At 35.2% G+C, this 18382-nt stretch overlaps 2 protein-coding genes across 4 annotated transcripts in view; both read left to right on the forward strand.

Moving 5' to 3' along the window:
- Positions 1-17469, forward strand: part of LOC137732824 (uncharacterized) — a 28847-nt gene extending 11378 nt beyond the window's left edge. Inside the window, exons 2-3 of one of the 3 annotated variants that reach the window (XM_088680813.1) lie at positions 13930-16587; positions 16792-17469. In XM_088680813.1, the coding sequence (XP_088536939.1) occupies positions 13938-16587; positions 16792-17213 (3072 nt within the window). In that variant the 5' untranslated portion in view covers positions 13930-13937 and the 3' untranslated portion in view covers positions 17214-17469. Of the gene's footprint in view, positions 1-13412; positions 16588-16791 lie in introns of those variants that run through there. The other 2 variants (XM_088680814.1, XM_068472086.2) reach the window with 2 other exon arrangements.
- Positions 9122-12949, forward strand: LOC137745262 (phosphoinositide phosphatase SAC8; the record flags this gene model as incomplete). Its single annotated transcript, XM_088680899.1, is given in 13 exon segments — positions 9122-9209; positions 9359-9486; positions 9568-9659; positions 9746-9803; positions 10382-10438; positions 10604-10635; positions 10759-10790; positions 10793-11049; positions 11664-11750; positions 11856-11932; positions 12216-12280; positions 12617-12706; positions 12832-12949. Coding segments are annotated over 8 exon segments (549 nt in total), but the record flags the coding sequence as incomplete, so codon positions are not given.
- Positions 17470-18382: the final 913 nt, after the last annotated feature.

Raw genomic sequence — 18382 nt, forward strand, 5'->3', positions numbered from 1 at the left:
GAAGTTAATTACTGAAGTTGCCTATTTACTCAGGGACTGCTTTTACCGATTTCAAATCTTAAATACCAAAATGAAAAGTTATGCTAGTTTCAAAGACTATTTTAGCTAAAAAGTCTTTTTTGAATGTGCATTACTTCTTCTTATTTTCTTTTTGAGATCTATTATTGGCACTTTAAAATTTAATTCTCCACTTTCGTATGAGTATTTATCTTTCTAAATAAAAATTTTAAAGTGCATAATTAGATCTTTAGAGTGTCAATAATAAATATCTTATTTTTAAAAGTTATTCTCATTAAAAGCTATTTACGTATGTATGTTAAAAATATTATTGTAGGAGTAAGTTGTGATTTATTTTTTAGGAGTCCAATAATGTCCCGAATGATTAGTACCTCGACATGACCCACTACCACCCCTACTTCAAAGTAAGCTCTAGAAGTGGGCATAATAACACATCAATTCGTGATTCGAACAAGGTGCCCGATTTGGTTCAGTTCGGCTTCCTTTATAAAATTTGCTCTAATGAGAATAAGTTGTTGATACATGACGAGTTATATTTTGTAGACATAAGCGTAACCACTTTGTGTAAAATAAATGTACTCTTTGTATGCAATCGAGTGTTTTCTTGCAGATTAAATTAAATTACAATTGAACGTAAAAAATTGCTTGTATGAAAAGAAAAAAAAGAAGATACTGCTAATGCTTTCAGTGACGCTTTTGGTGATGTCTACTTTCATCTACTGCATTTGTAATGGATGCGTGTCAACCAAATGATGCAAAATGCAAGCAAACATGCCCAAAACGACTCCGTTTTGCCTTCGCTTCCAACGAAGGGATTGCCGACCGCGTACCGAATATGAAATAATCGCGACCGCAGAGGATACAACCCCCATAAACAACGGCTAAAGCACCTTTTTATTTATTTTTTTCATTTAATTCCAATTTTTGTCATTGACTGATTCGAAAATTTTTACAGCTCTTAAGAGTAGGAACGCCATCGGTATGATCACTGAAACAAACATAGATAGTCTCCTCCGCTAGTCCAATCCAGCCGCTTTTGCAGAAAGCCAAAGATTTCAGCTGCAAATTCGAATTCGCCACGCGGGAGTTTGTATTGGAAATTGTTGGCTTCAGCATAATTTGCCACGCGGGAGTTTGACGGCGGAAGACTATGGCATCCCATCCACGGCCTCCATTCTTTCTTTCGATCCGATTCAGCGCCTTTTGGCCAATGGAACAATGTGAGTGAATTGTTCAAAAACCAATCTACTTAGCATTGCGCACTGTCGTGTGGTTAATGAAGTATCTTGCTGCAAAGCATTGCTGTTCCACATTTCTCGGAATTGCTATTCGTTTCTGTGGTCCCAGAAGTTTTGAATGGCAAAATACACATGTATATTTGGTGAAGCATGCTTGTAGATACTGCAATGAAGGCATGATATTACGTACATCTATTTGGAGATATGATATATCTGCATCACACAAATCACATTGTTGTTTTGATTCTTATTTGTTTGGTAGGGATGGGAGGATTAAAGTGATCGGTGGTGATGGTATTGAAGGACTCTTTATATCCCCGAAGCAACTGCCTTACAAATACATATATTTTTTTTTTAATGATATATTTATAAAACAACGATTATCGACAATCGTCATCTAATAGTGCCCTGTCAATCCCTTTTTTTTTTCTTCCGCAAAGCGTCATCTAATAGTGCTCTGGCTATGGAGAATTGGTGTTTTAGTAAGTCATTGACCAAATTTATTCACAACAACAACAATTATCGACATTCGCTCGGAAGTTGGAGAACTATTTAGCCCAAATGGGAAAAAGAAAAGAAAAAATCAACAAGATCGAAAAAGGAAAACAAGGCTCATCCAGTGAAAACATACACAGAAAGGATGAAAGCCAAAAGCGAATGCCAAAGAAAAGTCATTTTCCCAAACCCATTTACATGCATTTTCTCGCTTTCCCATTTCCCTTTTCCAATTTTCTGTAATTATTTCCAAACTCCAATCAAGAAAATTAAAAAATTGTATGTAAATTTAAGCTTTACCTGTAGATTAGCAACAACAAAAGCAAACTGATTCCAACGATTTGGAGAAATTTGGGTTTTAAGGATTTGAGTTAACTGAAATTGATTTGGATGACCAGCTTTTTGTTTCGATTCAGGGCGCAGCACAAATGAAGAGGTGGAGAAGTATGGAACGAAATGGTGAGAAAATTTGGTTCAGCAGTATTCCGTATCAATTCGGAGTGGAAGAGGAAGGAAACGGTGCAGATGAGAGGAATGAAGCGGTGCTGCAAATCTCCCTAGCATGCCATGTGTGCAATTTGGGAATTTCACTGTCAAAGCTAGGCCTGGCAAACGGATCGTGTCTGTCGTGTTCGTGTCGTTTTCGTGTAACACCTGTTATCTTAACGGGTCGTGTCGTGTCACAACCGTTATCTTAACGGGTCCTTAACAGGTCGTGTCACTTTACCCAACGGGTAAAGTGACCCGACCCGTTATGACCCGTTAAGAAAAAAATATATTTTTTTACAATTTGCACATACCACACATTGCGACATAAATATTACTTGAAAACATTAAAACATTTCTCGTTCAAGTACTATATCTACACTCGAAAATGAAAGCCTAATAAAAAAAATAATACATACACTACTAATCTATTACAAATATTAAATGTGCAAGGATAAAGAGTTTTTGTTTTTAAGTATATAAATTCCACTAGTGTAAATATTTTAAATTGAAGATCGAATTCATTCTTTGTATTCATATAGGGTCTAGGAGTGTAGCTGTTAAAATTCATCAAAATCGGAGTTAAAATAACCGTTAAATCTTGATTTTTCGTTTATAACCGTCGAAAAGCTTTGTCCCGTTACTTGATCTCTGAATGTTTTTTTTTTGTGATTTTTTGCTGATGTGATCTCCAAGCATATACAAACAATTTTGACGGTTTGGATCGTTGAAATTAGTTTTGGAGAATTCGTAAAACGATAGATTGACTAACACTTAGAGTTTATTTATACTTTTATTAAGTATAACATAAGATTTTGTGGTATCCACTTGTGTAAATATTTTAAATTGAAGATCGAATTCATTCATTATATTCATATAGGGTCAAGGAGTGTAGTTATAAAAAATCATCAAAATCGGAGTTAAAATAACCGTTAAATCGTGATTTTTCGTTTATAACCGTTGAAAAGCTTTGTCCCGTTACTTGATCTTTGAATGTTTTTTTTTTTTTGTGATTTTTTGCTGATGTGATCTCCAAGCATATACAAACAATTTTGACGGTTTGGATCGTTGAAATTAGTTTTGGAGAATTCGTAAAACGATAGATTGACTAACACTTAGAGTTTATTTATACTTTTATTAAGTATAACATAAGATTTTGTGGTATCCACTTGTGTAAATATTTTTAATTGAAGATCGAATTCATTCATTATATTCATATAGGGTCAAGGAGTGTAGTTATAAAAAATCATCAAAATCGGAGTTAAAATAACCGTTAAATCTTGATTTTTCGTTTATAACCGTTGAAAAGCTTTGTCCCGTTACTTGATCTTTGAATGTTTTTTTTTTGTGATTTTTTGCTGATGTGATCTCCAAGCATATACAAACAATTTTGACGGTTTGGATCTTTGAAATTAGTTTTGGAGAATTCGTAAAACGATAGATTGACTAACACTTAGAGTTTATTTATACTTTTATTAAGTATAACATAAGATTTTGTGGTATCCACTTGTGTAAATATTTTAAATTGAAGATCGAATTCATTCATTGTATTCATATAGGGTCAAGGAGTGTAGTTATAAAAAATCATCAAAATCGGAGTTAAAATAACCGTTAAATCGTGATTTTTCGTTTATAACCGTTGAAAAGCTTTGTCCCGTTACTTGATCTTTGAATGTTTTTTTTTTGTGATTTTTTGCTGATGTGATCTCCAAGCATATACAAACAATTTTGACGGTTTGGATCGTTGAAATTAGTTTTGGAGAATTCGTAAAACGATAGATTGACTAACACTTAGAGTTTATATATACTTTTATTAAGTATAACATAAGATTTTGTGGTATCCACTTGTGTAAATATTTTAAATTGAAGATCGAATTCATTCATTATATTCATATAGGGTCAAGGAGTGTAGTTATAAAAAATCATCAAAATCGGAGTTAAAATAACCGTTAAATCTTGATTTTTCGTTTATAACCGTTGAAAAGCTTTGTCCCGTTACTTGATCTTTGAATGTTTTTTTTTTGTGATTTTTTGCTGATGTGATCTCCAAGCATATACAAACAATTTTGACGGTTTGGATCGTTGAAATTAGTTTTGGAGAATTCGTAAAACGATAGATTGACTAACACTTAGAGTTTATATATACTTTTATTAAGTATAACATAAGATTTTGTGGTATCCACTTGTGTAAATATTTTAAATTGAAGATCGAATTCATTCATTATATTCATATAGGGTCAAGGAGTGTAGTTATAAAAAATCATCAAAATCGGAGTTAAAATAACCGTTAAATCTTGATTTTTCGTTTATAACCGTTGAAAAGCTTTGTCCCGTTACTTGATCTTTGAATGTTTTTTTTTTGTGATTTTTTGCTGATGTGATCTCCAAGCATATACAAACAATTTTGACGGTTTGGATCGTTGAAATTAGTTTTGGAGAATTCGTAAAACGATAGATTGACTAACACTAAGAGTTTATTTATACTTTTATTAAGTATAACATAAGATTTTGTGGTATCCACTTGTGTAAATATTTTTAATTGAAGATCGAATTCATTCATTATATTCATATAGGGTCAAGGAGTGTAGTTATAAAAAATCATCAAAATCGGAGTTAAAATAACCGTTAAATCTTGATTTTTCGTTTATAACCGTTGAAAAGCTTTGTCCCGTTACTTGATCTTTGAATGTTTTTTTTTTTGTGATTTTTTGCTGATGTGATCTCCAAGCATATACAAACAATTTTGACGGTTTGGATCTTTGAAATTAGTTTTGGAGAATTCGTAAAACGATAGATTGACTAACACTTAGAGTTTATTTATACTTTTATTAAGTATAACATAAGATTTTGTGGTATCCACTTGTGTAAATATTTTAAATTGAAGATCGAATTCATTCATTGTATTCATATAGGGTCAAGGAGTGTAGTTATAAAAAATCATCAAAATCGGAGTTAAAATAACCGTTAAATCGTGATTTTTCGTTTATAACCGTTGAAAAACTTTGTCCCGTTACTTGACCTCTGAATGTTTTTTTTTTGTGATTTTTTGCTGATGTGATCTCCAAGCATATACAAACAATTTTGACGGTTTGGATCGTTGAAATTAGTTTTGGAGAATTCGTATGCCATCAATCAAGTTCCGTGTGTGTGTGTGTATAGATATATATTTATTAAGTAGATTTAAATCTATTTATTTTGTACGTATAATTATAATTGACTGGTACATGGAATAGTACATACATCACGTGTCACGTGTTCATTATAAAAATAGTGAGATATGTCATGACAGTCATGTGTGTGATAAAAAGTTAATAACTTAAAAAAAAAAAAAAAAATTTCTCACCACTTCTATTAATTTTCATTTTTCCCTCTCTTTTTTGTTTCCTTTTCAATTTTTTCTTATCATTTTCACTTTTCCCTCCAACATCTTTCCCTAATTCCCTCACTTTTTTGTTTTATTTTCAACTTTTCTTAACATTTTCATTTTCCCTCCATTTTTTTTTTCAAAAAGGGCGGCAAGTTGGCAAATGCATGATCATGCATATTAAATTATTAATTAATATGCATTATAGTTTTTATAAAATTTAATATATATATATATATATATATATAATTAGTATAGATAGACTTAATATTTTGGGGGTATAATTATTATAGTATATATAATTATTATAATTATTATAAATTTTATAGTTAATTTAATATTATATATTTATTATAATTTTTAGGGGTATAAAATTGTAAAATTAATGTATATAATTATTACAGTATTTTTTTAGGGTTATAAAATTATAAAAATAATATTCTGCTTATCGTGTATCGTGTTTACCCACGTGTATACCCGACCCAACCCGTTATCTTAACAGGTGCTTATCGGGTTACCCGATAAGACCCGATTCGTTATCGTGTCGACCCAAACACCTGTTAATTTCGTGTCGTGTCGTGTCGGGTTATCGGGTCGTGTCAGAAATTGCCAGGCCTAGTCAAAGCACAAAAAGTAGGAACACATAAACATTAAAATAAGGGCAAAAATGTCAAAACACTGTTGCTTATGAACAGTATTTTTCTCATTCCGCTTTAGTATATATAAATTTCAACAAATCATTCCAACGTGTACGAGAAACAGAAGCACATGAATTTACTTATGGGGATGAATAGTTTTATTGTTGGTCGTGACACAAGCTCAAACCTCCTTGGATTTTCCGCTTCGTGTATATAAAAAATGAGAGACTTGTTGAGTTGTTTAGGTGATAAGAAGGGATAAGATCCTCTCCAGATCTTCAGCTAAGGATCCTTACTGCTCGCAATCGGTGTAGACCTTGTAACCCTCGCCCTCGTGACCAACATGGCCTTCTTCCTCCTGCCACCATCGACAAGTGGGCGGGGATCAAATCGGCCACCAGTAGGCCAGTCTTTATCCGTTTGTTTGGAGCCGCAGTGGTAGTGGTGGTTTCCTCTGGGTCGGCGTTGGAGGCGTTGATGAATTCTCAGTGTGTGAGATCCAAAAGTTCTTCTTCGTCTTCGATTTCCAAGAAGAAGAGGAAGGGAAAGAAAGATTTATGAACGGAGGATTTGAATTGAACGGCCAAGATAACTTGGTCCTCAGAATTTGAAGCACACAGATCCGAAGAGAATTCTTACCTGATAAGAACCTATTTTTTATCTCCCATGCCACGTAGTAGCCACCACAAGCATCATTGGCTAGTCAAAAATGCCAATTGGCAACACTAGCATCCGCTAAAAGATTATCACTTGCAGCAACATGTCATGAACCAATTTTCTCTATTCAAGCAGGGCAGCAGCTTGTTTGTTGAACATTTATCATGCCAACCTCTCGTCACTAAAAGTCAAGGCAAATTTGTCACCCACCCTTCAACTTCACTACTACCAGCAATCACTTGGAACTGCACCCCTTTATTATTTGGTCCCATCATCACACACACTAGTGGCTAGTTTAATGACAGGGACTGAAACATATTGAGATCAAGACCAAGTTCAAGTTAGTCCAATTAGTGTTCCAATTTAGTGAGACGTCTCAGGTTTGAGGCACATTGATAGCAATGACGTATTATATTTACGTTAAGTTTAATACTTAGTAAATAGTTGATTCATTGTATGGTCTAACCCAGCCACCCTTCCCTTAGCAGATTATCCCATCCACTTAAATGCAGAATATTGTTGTATCATAAAGTTCTTTTAGCACCCTCCCTTAGAGTAGATTATCCCCTCCGTTTAGACGTGGAATATAATTGTTCAAACAAATAGTCTTTTATGCAACGAAAATGCTACCTCAAGTTAATTGTACACTGTTGTGTGGAAGAATAATATGGTAACCACTTTTGAACTCAATAGTGGTCTATTTACTTACCAAGAATGAGAATGCAAAATGTGGGTATAATTCTAACTCTTGACATCATGTGTTTACTAAAATACAAGGAATAAAAAGGTAATGGAAGCCCTTGTTAAACAAATGTGTTCCGTTTATAATTGCAACCATGTATCATTACACATAGAGACTTGCTTATTCCATAAACAATATCATGTATATATCACTTTCATATCATTATCATATCCACAAAGTAAGTAAGCATGCCCTAAATTACAACTACAACAAGAATTTTCTATCGATCGAAATAGTCCAGTCCAAGCCAAACCACAACTCAAAAGTAAAGAATCCATCCTTCACACTTTCTTTTTTTGTACTTAGCCATTTAAGATTTAACAACTTCCCCCACTTGCAACATTGCCTACTTGGAAAGACATCCCACCCCCGAGGGGAGTATTTATCAAATATAGCAAAAAATTAAGGGAGTTTTAAGAGATCACTTCCGGTACTGTTCACTTTTAATGAAAAACCACATTTATACATTTCCCTGGTACTATTCATTATACCTTTAAAAAAGGCTTTTCATTAAAAGGGGAGTTTTTTTTGGATTTTTCGTTAGTTTACCTAAAAATTAACCCTTAATTTCAAAAATGTCAATTTTTATAAAAACTTTCAAATACATCCAAATTTTCACTTAAATAGACATAAATACCTCAAATTAAAAATTAAATAAATTAAAGGTTTTTTAGCTACCATCGCCTCAAGCTTCGATCCAACTCACCTTTGCTTCTACACTCCACCACCACAACTCTATCCCCTTCGACCCCCTCATCATCGACATTGAGTGCTGTCATGGTTATCACAAGTTGGAGTAGCAGAATTTCAATTATGCCTACTAATATCATTTTTAGTTTTAAATATAAGAATAGTTTTTAAGGTTAATCCACATGTCGTTATATGATTGTATTTGTGAGACCCACGTGGCGCCACATTATCACATTAATAGAGCAATTGACATATTTTTCATGAAAAAACTAAAATGATCACGATGGACAAATTCAAAGAAAGACCAAACTGATTCACGATAGACAAATTCAAGAACACTATTATTGATTATCATTACTTATTAAGGACCAAATTAAGAAGTTATGTCAATATCACGAATCATTTTGGCTAAAAAACCTTTAATTTATTTGATTGTTAAATTTGAGAGTATTTGTATGTATTTAGCTGAAATTTTGGATATATTTGAAAGATTTTATAAAAAATGACATTTTTAAAATTAAAGGTTAATTTTTTGCAATATTTAATAAATACTCCCCCGAGGGTTTAACCTCCCCATCCACCCACCCACAAAAACCCAAAAACGATGACTTGGCTTCACACAATCCCTCCACTTGGCAGCCTTGAGACGTGTTGCCCGTCATCCAAGAGAAATTTTTAATTGTAACGGAAATATAAATGGTATACCACCACATGTTTTTATGTAAATGAGGAGAAATTTTATTTTTTAAGTTTAACATTAATATCTCACCGTTTAAACAGTGAGACATGATCAACACTGGAAAAATCTCTCGTCATCCGGGTAGCCCCAAACAAAACCTCGACGATATACGGTGTGGCGGGAACGATCAGATTGCTTACAGGTAAGTCAATTGCTTGCTTTTACTCGCTTTGGAGTATTTCGAAACGAAAATGTGTAACTTTCTTCCGTTGTACTGTATAAATCTGTGGATTGAATGGCTATATTTCCAGGGAATGGTGTTTGTTTGCTGAATTGATGTGTTTGGTGCAGGAAATTATGCTCTTGTAATAACTTCGCGGACGGAAGTTGGGACTTATCTCGGCTTCCCTGTTTATCGAGTGACCTCGATGAGGTTTCTGTCCTGCAGCGATGGTATGAAGAATTCAACTGCTCAGGAGGTAAGGGTTTTGCTTCTTTTCATTCGTTAGCGAGTTTGAGAGTGACTTGGGATGTTTTAATTTTGTGATGTGTTTGTGCAGAAAAAGGATGAGGCGTACTTCATGGCTCTGTTGAAAACAGTCCAATCAACTCCGGGGCTGTACTTCTCGTACAAGACTGATATAACACTAAAGTAAATTCTTATGTCTATTTATGTATCTATTCGGTAAAGTGTTGTATTTGTTTATTTAATCATATATAATTGATCATTTCTACCAGCTTTCAAAGAAGATGTAAGTTAGTGGAAGGATGGATGGCCAAACCAATATGGAAGCAGGTTAGTTGGAAATTTGGAATATTGGGTTTATCGGGACGTGATTAGTTCTTAAAAGTGATTCATGTTATATACATCAGGTGCATATAAGCATATATATTGTCCACGCGTTTAGTTTACTAGGCATCCTCAACTCTTTCCAATTCAGAGGGTTAATGGGGAAAGAAAGGAAAACCGCCCTAAGGATTTGCCAACTTCTGTGTTTTTGTGCACTATACTTATCTTTTGTTCTCAAGGTGAAAGTTTCAGCTCAATAAAGATGCCTTCTCAGTTCATATCCTTGAAAACATGCCATCCTTTGTGCAATTTTTTGGTTGTCAAGAGATTCTCCCTTCCCCTTTATCCAAAGAATTTTTTTGTCAGCACTAGAAGATGAGAAAGCATGAGTATCGAGTCAACTGACACACCATATCATATGGATGTTTATCAGTTTTTTCTCTTAATGCCATTTTAGCTCCTATCAAATGTTTACTCTACACATTATGATCTATGACTAGTAATTGCTTGGTAGTTTTTAACATTATTTGTGTTTTCAGGCTGACCCTCGATTTGTTTGGAACAGAAATCATTTGTGTTTTCAGGCTGATCCTCGATTTGTTTGGAACAGAAATCTTTTGGACGAACTTATCAAGTATAAGGTTAGACTTTCCATCTTTGAGGTCATAATTAGTTAAACAATTTAAAGTATTTTCTCGCTTACCGCCACTTAATGTATATCTTTAAGGAAGAACAGCATTTCCAAAAGTCGTCAGTTCTTCGCGCACAAATTTTATTGCTAATGCTCATTAATTTTCTCATGGCAGCTTGATGGGTTCATTATTCCTCTAGTACAAGGAAATATCCTGAATTTACTGATTTCTTATGTGTATGTCCCTCTCTCTCTCTCTCCCTCTCTCTCTAAGATTGAGATTCAGAGTTTAGGTGAGTAATATGTTATGGTGTTCCGTGACCTACATTTAAGCTTCCAGACTGCACAGCTAAAGCTAAAGGCTTATCTGCCACACTTACGATGGTCTCAAGGAGGTGTACCCGGCGTCTAGGCACAATCTTATAGAGATGATTGATTCTTGTAGTCACTTTTGTGTCCGTATCTGCATGTTTTGAAGGACTTAAACATGAAACACTGTAATGTGGTCGCGTAGGGACAAGAATGTGGAGAAGAGGAGCCAACCTTGATGGAGATGTTGCTAATTTTTTTGAAACTGAGCAGTTGGTGGAGATTGAAGGTTTCCAGCCCTCATTATTGCAGGTAATTCTCATATGAAGGTTCAGAAAAGAAATGTGTGCTGAGGTATTATTGTATCGGAGTATTTTTAGTTACTATTATGTTTCTTTGCCTAAATAGGACATTAGCTTATATCATGGTGTCATTGTACATGTGATCAACTAAGTTGGCCGAGGATTAAACATTTGAGAAAAGTATATTCTGTTGAGAATGAATCCCATATTGATGGGAGGAGGGACCTTGCATGAGCTTATAAGTAAATTGGGCTGATCCCCATATTGCAAATTGGTTTTATGGTGGAACCTCAACTTTCTTCACATTCTGCGCTCCTTGTTGATGTGAGAAATATCATAATTGTAGAACTTTGTCATTCTTTTCTGAGGTTTATGGACTGCCCCTCACATAGATGAAACTTTTGTACGGTTTAGCAAGGATAGATTGGTTTTTGCCAACTTTTATACATTTAGAGAACTTTTTCAATACTATACTTTCTAAATATGCAGGCGCTGTTTCACTATTAACCCTTAAGACTGATAATAGAATGGAAGTTTTGTCATAAATTAATTAAAGAAGATTTATTTATCTATTCCTTTTTTCTGTATATAAACCTTCCATAATACTTTTGATATGTTTTTCAGATTCGAGGTTCAATTCTGCTTCTTTGGTAGCAAATTGTTGACTTGAGCTATAAACCACAACTTAGGATTATTACTCATGAGCAGAGAGTAATTTGTTGCCAGAGATGCAAATCCATCCCTTTTTACTCTTTTCTGGCTTCATGGTACAGTTCTTGTTAGAGTAGTTTCTGAATTTTCCCAATCTACTTACAGTCAAATGTTGTGGAGCACCTTTTTTTGATCTTTCCCAAAGATATGGAGAGACAATGGCAATAGACCTAACTGATAAAGTAAGGGTTTCTTCTTCTCTTTTTAACTTTTTACTTTGAATTTAACAATCCTTGCACAGTGGTTCACCTTTACGTTAAGCTGAAAATTTTGCAATTGTGTTTGTACAACATGCTCACCTTTTTGTGGCTCTGGGATTTGCTAAATAAGCAATGGTGTCTATAACTCGTCCCAGCTGATTGCTTGTGCTACACAAGTTTTACTCTTTTTTTAATTGTATGCAAAGTATATGTTGTTTCATATATTTCCAGTTGTTATAAGCTTTCCATTTATTGTTATTTGTAGCATGGTGATGAAGGTCAACTAAGCACGGCATTTTCTGCTGAAATGCAAAATCTACCAAACATGAGGTGACAATTTGCATACTTATGTATGCAACTATGTTGGCTCCCAACTGAATCATTTTCCCACTTCAAGTGGATTCCTTTTTTGTTTTCGAGGTTGCTTAAAATGAAGTCAGTTCTATTCGTTGGCATTGGGAACAATGTCAGAAATGAGATTTTGTTCTCAACTTACTAGTGTTTTTGTAACTCAAACTTTGAAAACCTAAAGGTTCTATACGAGCAGATCTCAGAGCCATTTGAAAAGCAAGTGTAATGAAAGCGTAATATCTGATTGAATTAAGTATGCCAAAATCCAGGTATGCTGGGTATATGTAATACTGTTTTTAATCAAAACTGTTCCAGCTGAGCAGATACTTCCTTGTAGATGCGAAGGGCAATATACTTGAGGAGAAGAACTGCATTGATCGCCTTGATTGAACAAATGTTACTCAGGTTTCTAAGAAAATTACCTAGTGTGATTGATCTTAATAATTTGTGCCAATATGATATACCATATGCCATTGCATGAGTAAACTGAGATTTGACATTCAATTGTTTACTGCATCTTTATTTTGTAGAGTTGCTTGGCCCAGAAGTCTCTAGATGCACAGTTGCAGAGGACTGGAGTGCTGGATTCTTCTGAAAGCATTTCTATGTTTGCTGAAGACTACCAAACATTTAGAGCATGTATGGAATTATTCGTGTCATGTATCCTATCTTTCATAAATGATCAAACGATGTCTATAATAAGTTGTTATACTTATTCTCAATTCCGAGTCTTTGGTGTGGGCGGAGCAAGGTGACGAGATAAGCCTCAACTACGAAGGGACATATGCCCTTAAAGGGGACCTGGTTAGGTAAATTCAACTGTATAGTATGACTTGAATCATGGACAATATATATATATATATATATATATATATATATATATAAATACATTATGTATATCTGTCCTTTTGCTGGAATGGACATATGCCCATGTTTACGATAACATGGGTGTGTTTTGATAATCTTTGCAATCCAAATAAAAAGAAATCGCTCTGAATTTACTCCAAATATTCTAAACATGATTTCAACTGGACGAAACACTTACAATGCCCTTTTGCTGGAATGGGATTGATTACAAACATACATAGACATCCCTCTTATAGAGATTTCACAAAGACTAACACAAAACATAGGTGTTCAAAAGTCTTTGCACAAATCATAGGTGTTCAAAAGTCTCTGCACATCCGCACTTTCACACATATTTTTAGACTTTTGTATACACACATAGCTTTCGGCCATTACAGAAGGCTGTCACTCTCTGCTTTCGGCCGGTACAGAAACATTGACGGCTATCAAAGTAAAAGACAAGTATAGCTGTTGAAAAACAAGGCAGCTATAGACAAAACATGCTAGCTGAAAAGTGGTCGTGTAGCCATCTATTCCACCAATTTCGGCCACTTTATTTTGATTTGAACTTCCAACAGTTCCAACAGATTTCCTAATTTCTGAGGCCCTCCAATCTCAAGTGTTTTTTCTTACATGTGATAGGATTTCTTCTCTTTAGTGCTTTTGTGAAAATTAAACTTTGGTTTTCTGGTTTTTCATTTGTCTTTGAACAATGATGGAGCATTCACGTGCTATTCCTAATCTGGTTTTGTTGAAATTCCTGCATGGCTTCTTTCTCTTAGTCTTATGCATGATGAGCACATGTCCGGAATCTGCAGCATTTCCCAGCTCTACCCTGCTTGGAAACGAATCTGATCGCTTGGCTTTGCTAGACTTCAAGAAAAGAGTAACTGAAGATCCCCTCAGTGTCATGAGCTCGTGGAATCATTCCATCCACTTCTGCAGTTGGGTAGGCATTACATGCCACCGTGCCACCCAAAGAGTCTTGATTCTGGATCTGCAAGATAAACAATTGGTAGGCTCCATTCCACCTTCCATTGGGAATCTTACTCGTCTAATTGAAATAAGCTTGGGAATCAACAAGTTTCATGGTGAAATTCCTCAAGAATTGGGTCGACTGCGGACCTTGGAAAGTCTCAACCTGTCTTTCAATTCTTTCGGCGGAAAACTTCCGACTAATATGTCCCACTGTACACAACTCAGATTTTTGGATCTTTTTTCCAATAAGATTATTGGGTCAATTCCACGCCAACTCAGTTCATGGTTGAGTTTGACTGTTCTACAACTTGGAAAAAATAATCTCAGTGGAACCATCCCAGGTTGGATAGGAAATTTTTCTTCTTTGAGGAGTCTTAGACTTGGCGGCAACAATTTTCAAGGAAGCATACCAAATGAGCTCGGGCATATAACAACATTGGAATTATTCATAGTTGGGAACAATAATTTGTCTGGTATGCTCCCTTCTTCAATTTATAATATTTCTTCCATATACATATTCAGTGTTGCTGTAAACCATTTCCATGGAGAGCTACCACAAAATCTCGGCATCTTGCTTCCTAATCTCGTAAAATTTTACTGTGATATAAACAATTTCACAGGAAATATTCCTGTATCATTGTCAAATGCTTCCAGACTTCAGAGGATTGATTTTGCTAAAAATGACTTCACGGGGACAATCCCTGGAGAAAGTCTCGGAAGCTTGCGAAGCTTAATTTTCCTAAACTTTGCAGTCAATCGACTGGGAAATGGAAAACTTGGTGATTTGAGTTTTCTCAATTTCTTGACTAATTGTACTAGTCTTCAAGTACTGGGTCTTAGCGCTAATCGTTTTGGGGGAGAAATCCCGAGATCCATAGCCAACCTTACGACCGAACTACAAATTCTTGCTATGGGGATGAATTTGTTACATGGTAGCCTCCCAAAGGGCATCGGAAATCTTATCAACCTTATCGCTCTAGATGTGGATCTTAACTATTTGGCGGGTGTTGTCCCTGAAGAAATTGGGAAGCTCAAGAAGATAGGGGAACTGTATTTGCATGATAACAAATTTTCCGGGCCAATTCCATCGTCCCTTGGTAATATGACTTCATTGATAGAGCTCTACATGGACAAAAACAATTTTCAGGGAAGTATACCTCCAAGTCTTGGAAATTGCCAGAACCTGTTACTACTTTCACTTTATAATAACAATCTAACAGGCAGCATACCTCAAAAGCTTATGGAGCTTTCAACCCTTTCAATTTCTTTGGACCTGTCTGAAAATTATTTGACTGGTCCACTGCCAAGTAATGTGGGTGATCTGGTGCATCTCACACAGCTAAATGTATCAAACAACAAGTTATCAGGTGAAATCCCCAGCACCATCAGCAGTTGTACTAGTTTGGGGGGCTTGTACTTGGACGACAACAAATTTGAAGGAACAATTCCTCAGTCTCTTAAAGATTTAAAGGGCTTGGAAGAACTTGACATTTCAAGCAATAACTTATCCGGGCAGATTCCTGAATTCTTAGGTAAGCTTGGAGCACTTAAGTATCTCAATCTTTCTTATAATGATTTTGAAGGCGAGTTGCCTAAAGAAGGAATTTTTTCAAATGTCAGCGGTGCCTCAGTTCTTGGAAATCATAGGCTTTGTGGTGGCATCCCACAATTACATCTACCTGCATGCCACAAAAACAAACACCATTCATCTGGAGGACCATTTCCCCCAAAAGTGGTCATCCCTATATCTTGTGCACTTGCATTCATAATTGCTCTATCATGCTTCTTTAGTGCTCGTTCAATGCTGAAAAAGTCAAGAGATGGACTTGTAACTTCACGTTCTTATAAGGATTGGAAATTAGGTGTTTCCTACTCACAACTTGTTGAATCGACTAATGGTTTCTCGGTGGATAATTTGATTGGTTCGGGAAGTTTTGGTTCTGTTTATAAAGGGGTAATTCCAAGCGATGGAACGGTAGTTGCTGTTAAGGTATTAAACCTTCAACAACAAGGAGCGTCCAAGAGTTTCAATGATGAATGCAAAGCTTTAAGAAGTGTTAGGCACATAAATCTTGTCAAGATCATAACTGCATGCTCGAGCATTGATAATCATGGTAGAGACTTCAAAAGTCTAGTCTTCGAGTTCATGCCAAATGGAAGTCTTGACTCGTGGTTGCATCCTAGAGATGAGGATCAATCTCCAAGTAAGAGATTGAATTTTATGCAAAGATTGAACATAGCCATTGATGTTGCTTCTGCATTAGATTACCTGCACAACCATTGTGAAACGTCCATTGTTCATTGTGATCTAAAGCCGAGCAATGTACTTCTTGATGAAGACATGGTAGCCCATGTTGGGGACTTTGGTTTAGCAAGGTTCCTCTTGGAAGCATCAAATGATCCTTCCCTCAGTCAAACAATGTCATCGCAACTAAAAGGTTCTGTAGGTTACATTCCTCCAGGTATGAGTTTCCATCATTCTAATTTATATTTTCGATTCTTAATTATTAACTTATTACTAAAAACCAATTAATTAAATTCTATTTATGAAAGATATACTATTGACTCTTTTTCCTGGAAACAAGTACCATTAATCTGAAATAAGATATCAATTTTAATAGTCTATTGCATGTGACATCTTATTGTCTATATGTATGTCATGGCAGAGTACGGCATGGGAGGCCAAGTTTCCATACAGGGAGATGTTTACAGCTACGGGATACTTTTGCTAGAAATGTTCACAGGAAAAACACCTACTGATGACATATTCATCGAAGGTTTAAGCATTTACAAATTCGCAGCCATGGCTTTGCCCGACCATGTCATGGACGTTGTTGACCCTTCATTGCTCCTCAACCTCGAAGCTAATGGTAGTGTTAACGATGACAGATACGAAAGGACTACGCTGCCCAAACGTAACAATCGCCAAATGGTGAAAGCAAAAAAGATAGAGGAATGCTTGTTTGCTATGATGCAGATAGGACTTTCTTGCTGTGCAGTATCACCAAGGGAGCGGATGCTTCTAAATATGGTTGTTGGAAAAATGAGTGCAATTAGAGACTCGTACCTCAAAGTTCAAGAAGGCTAAAGAATGGCAAAGATATCTGCTTGTGGTTTTTCTTTTCTTGTTTTTCTATACCTTTCCTACCATCGTTTTGAACCTTGCCTCTTTTATGTTAGCTGTTGTTTTATAGGGACGAAGTCTTCATTTGTATGACTTGAAGCTTTCAAATTCTTATTTGTGTGGAGCTATTTGTAATTGTCTTGGTTATGTCTATCCTGTTTAGAATCTAATAAACTCAATGCTAAAGTAGTTTATAACATTTTAGTCTCATATTTCTTCCGAGATGGTTGCATGTGCTACACAAGTTTTGTTGGATTTTTTTGTTTTTTTTGTTTTTGGTAGCATGTGGGTTATGGTTGTGACGAAGGATGAAAGATTGTTTTAAGGCACGTATAATTATGTTGCCGTTCATAATCTATTTGCCCCGACATATAATGTGCAAAAGGGATATGCGAATAAGCCTTGTGGATACAGTTAAGCCCGACGTTATGCCTATTATTTATCAAAGTTTTGCACGCTCCTAAAACAAAGTCCAAACACTCAAGGAGATAGACAAGAATAGTCAAGATTTAACTAGAAATTGATACTGCAGATTTAGTTTTTACTAGAAAATGTGCCCGCGCGATGCCGCGGGACTTGAATACATGATGTTGAGCTGTATGATGAAGATATGTTTTATCTGAATAAATTTAACACAATGAAGAATGAAGAAAGGGATAGATGTGTGAATGAGGTTGATAAGATATGTAGTTTTGTTTTTATATACATTCAACTTAACTGATGTGAAAAGACATTGATCAATTAGCAGAACGAAAGTGAACGTTTTGGTTCCTTAATAAACAGAAGTAACATGTAGTTTACACAAATGTCGGCCCTGTAGTAAAGGTGGCAAAATAGATGTCATTTAAGTAAAGCACATGTTTGAGCAGGTGACAAAACATATAAAAACTGTTTTGTTCTTATTCTAGCATCATAGTTTTGAAGCACAAACGCGCAAAGTAAAAACTATGCAAGACGTTTGTTTCCTTAAGAAACAGGAGTAACATGTTGTCCACACATATTTTGCCATTACATTTAAGATGGCAAAAATATGTCTTGTAGGTTGGTTATCTATTTCAGTAGTTACCAAAAAACAAAAAGAGTGTTTCGTTGTTGTTGAAGTAGCCAAAGTCCTTAAGCTAAAATGTTGAAAT

Source organism: Pyrus communis, chromosome 12 (assembly GCF_041283825.1).
Source record: "Pyrus communis isolate YQ-2024b chromosome 12, ASM4128382v1, whole genome shotgun sequence".
NCBI classification, from domain to species: domain Eukaryota; kingdom Viridiplantae; phylum Streptophyta; class Magnoliopsida; order Rosales; family Rosaceae; genus Pyrus; species Pyrus communis.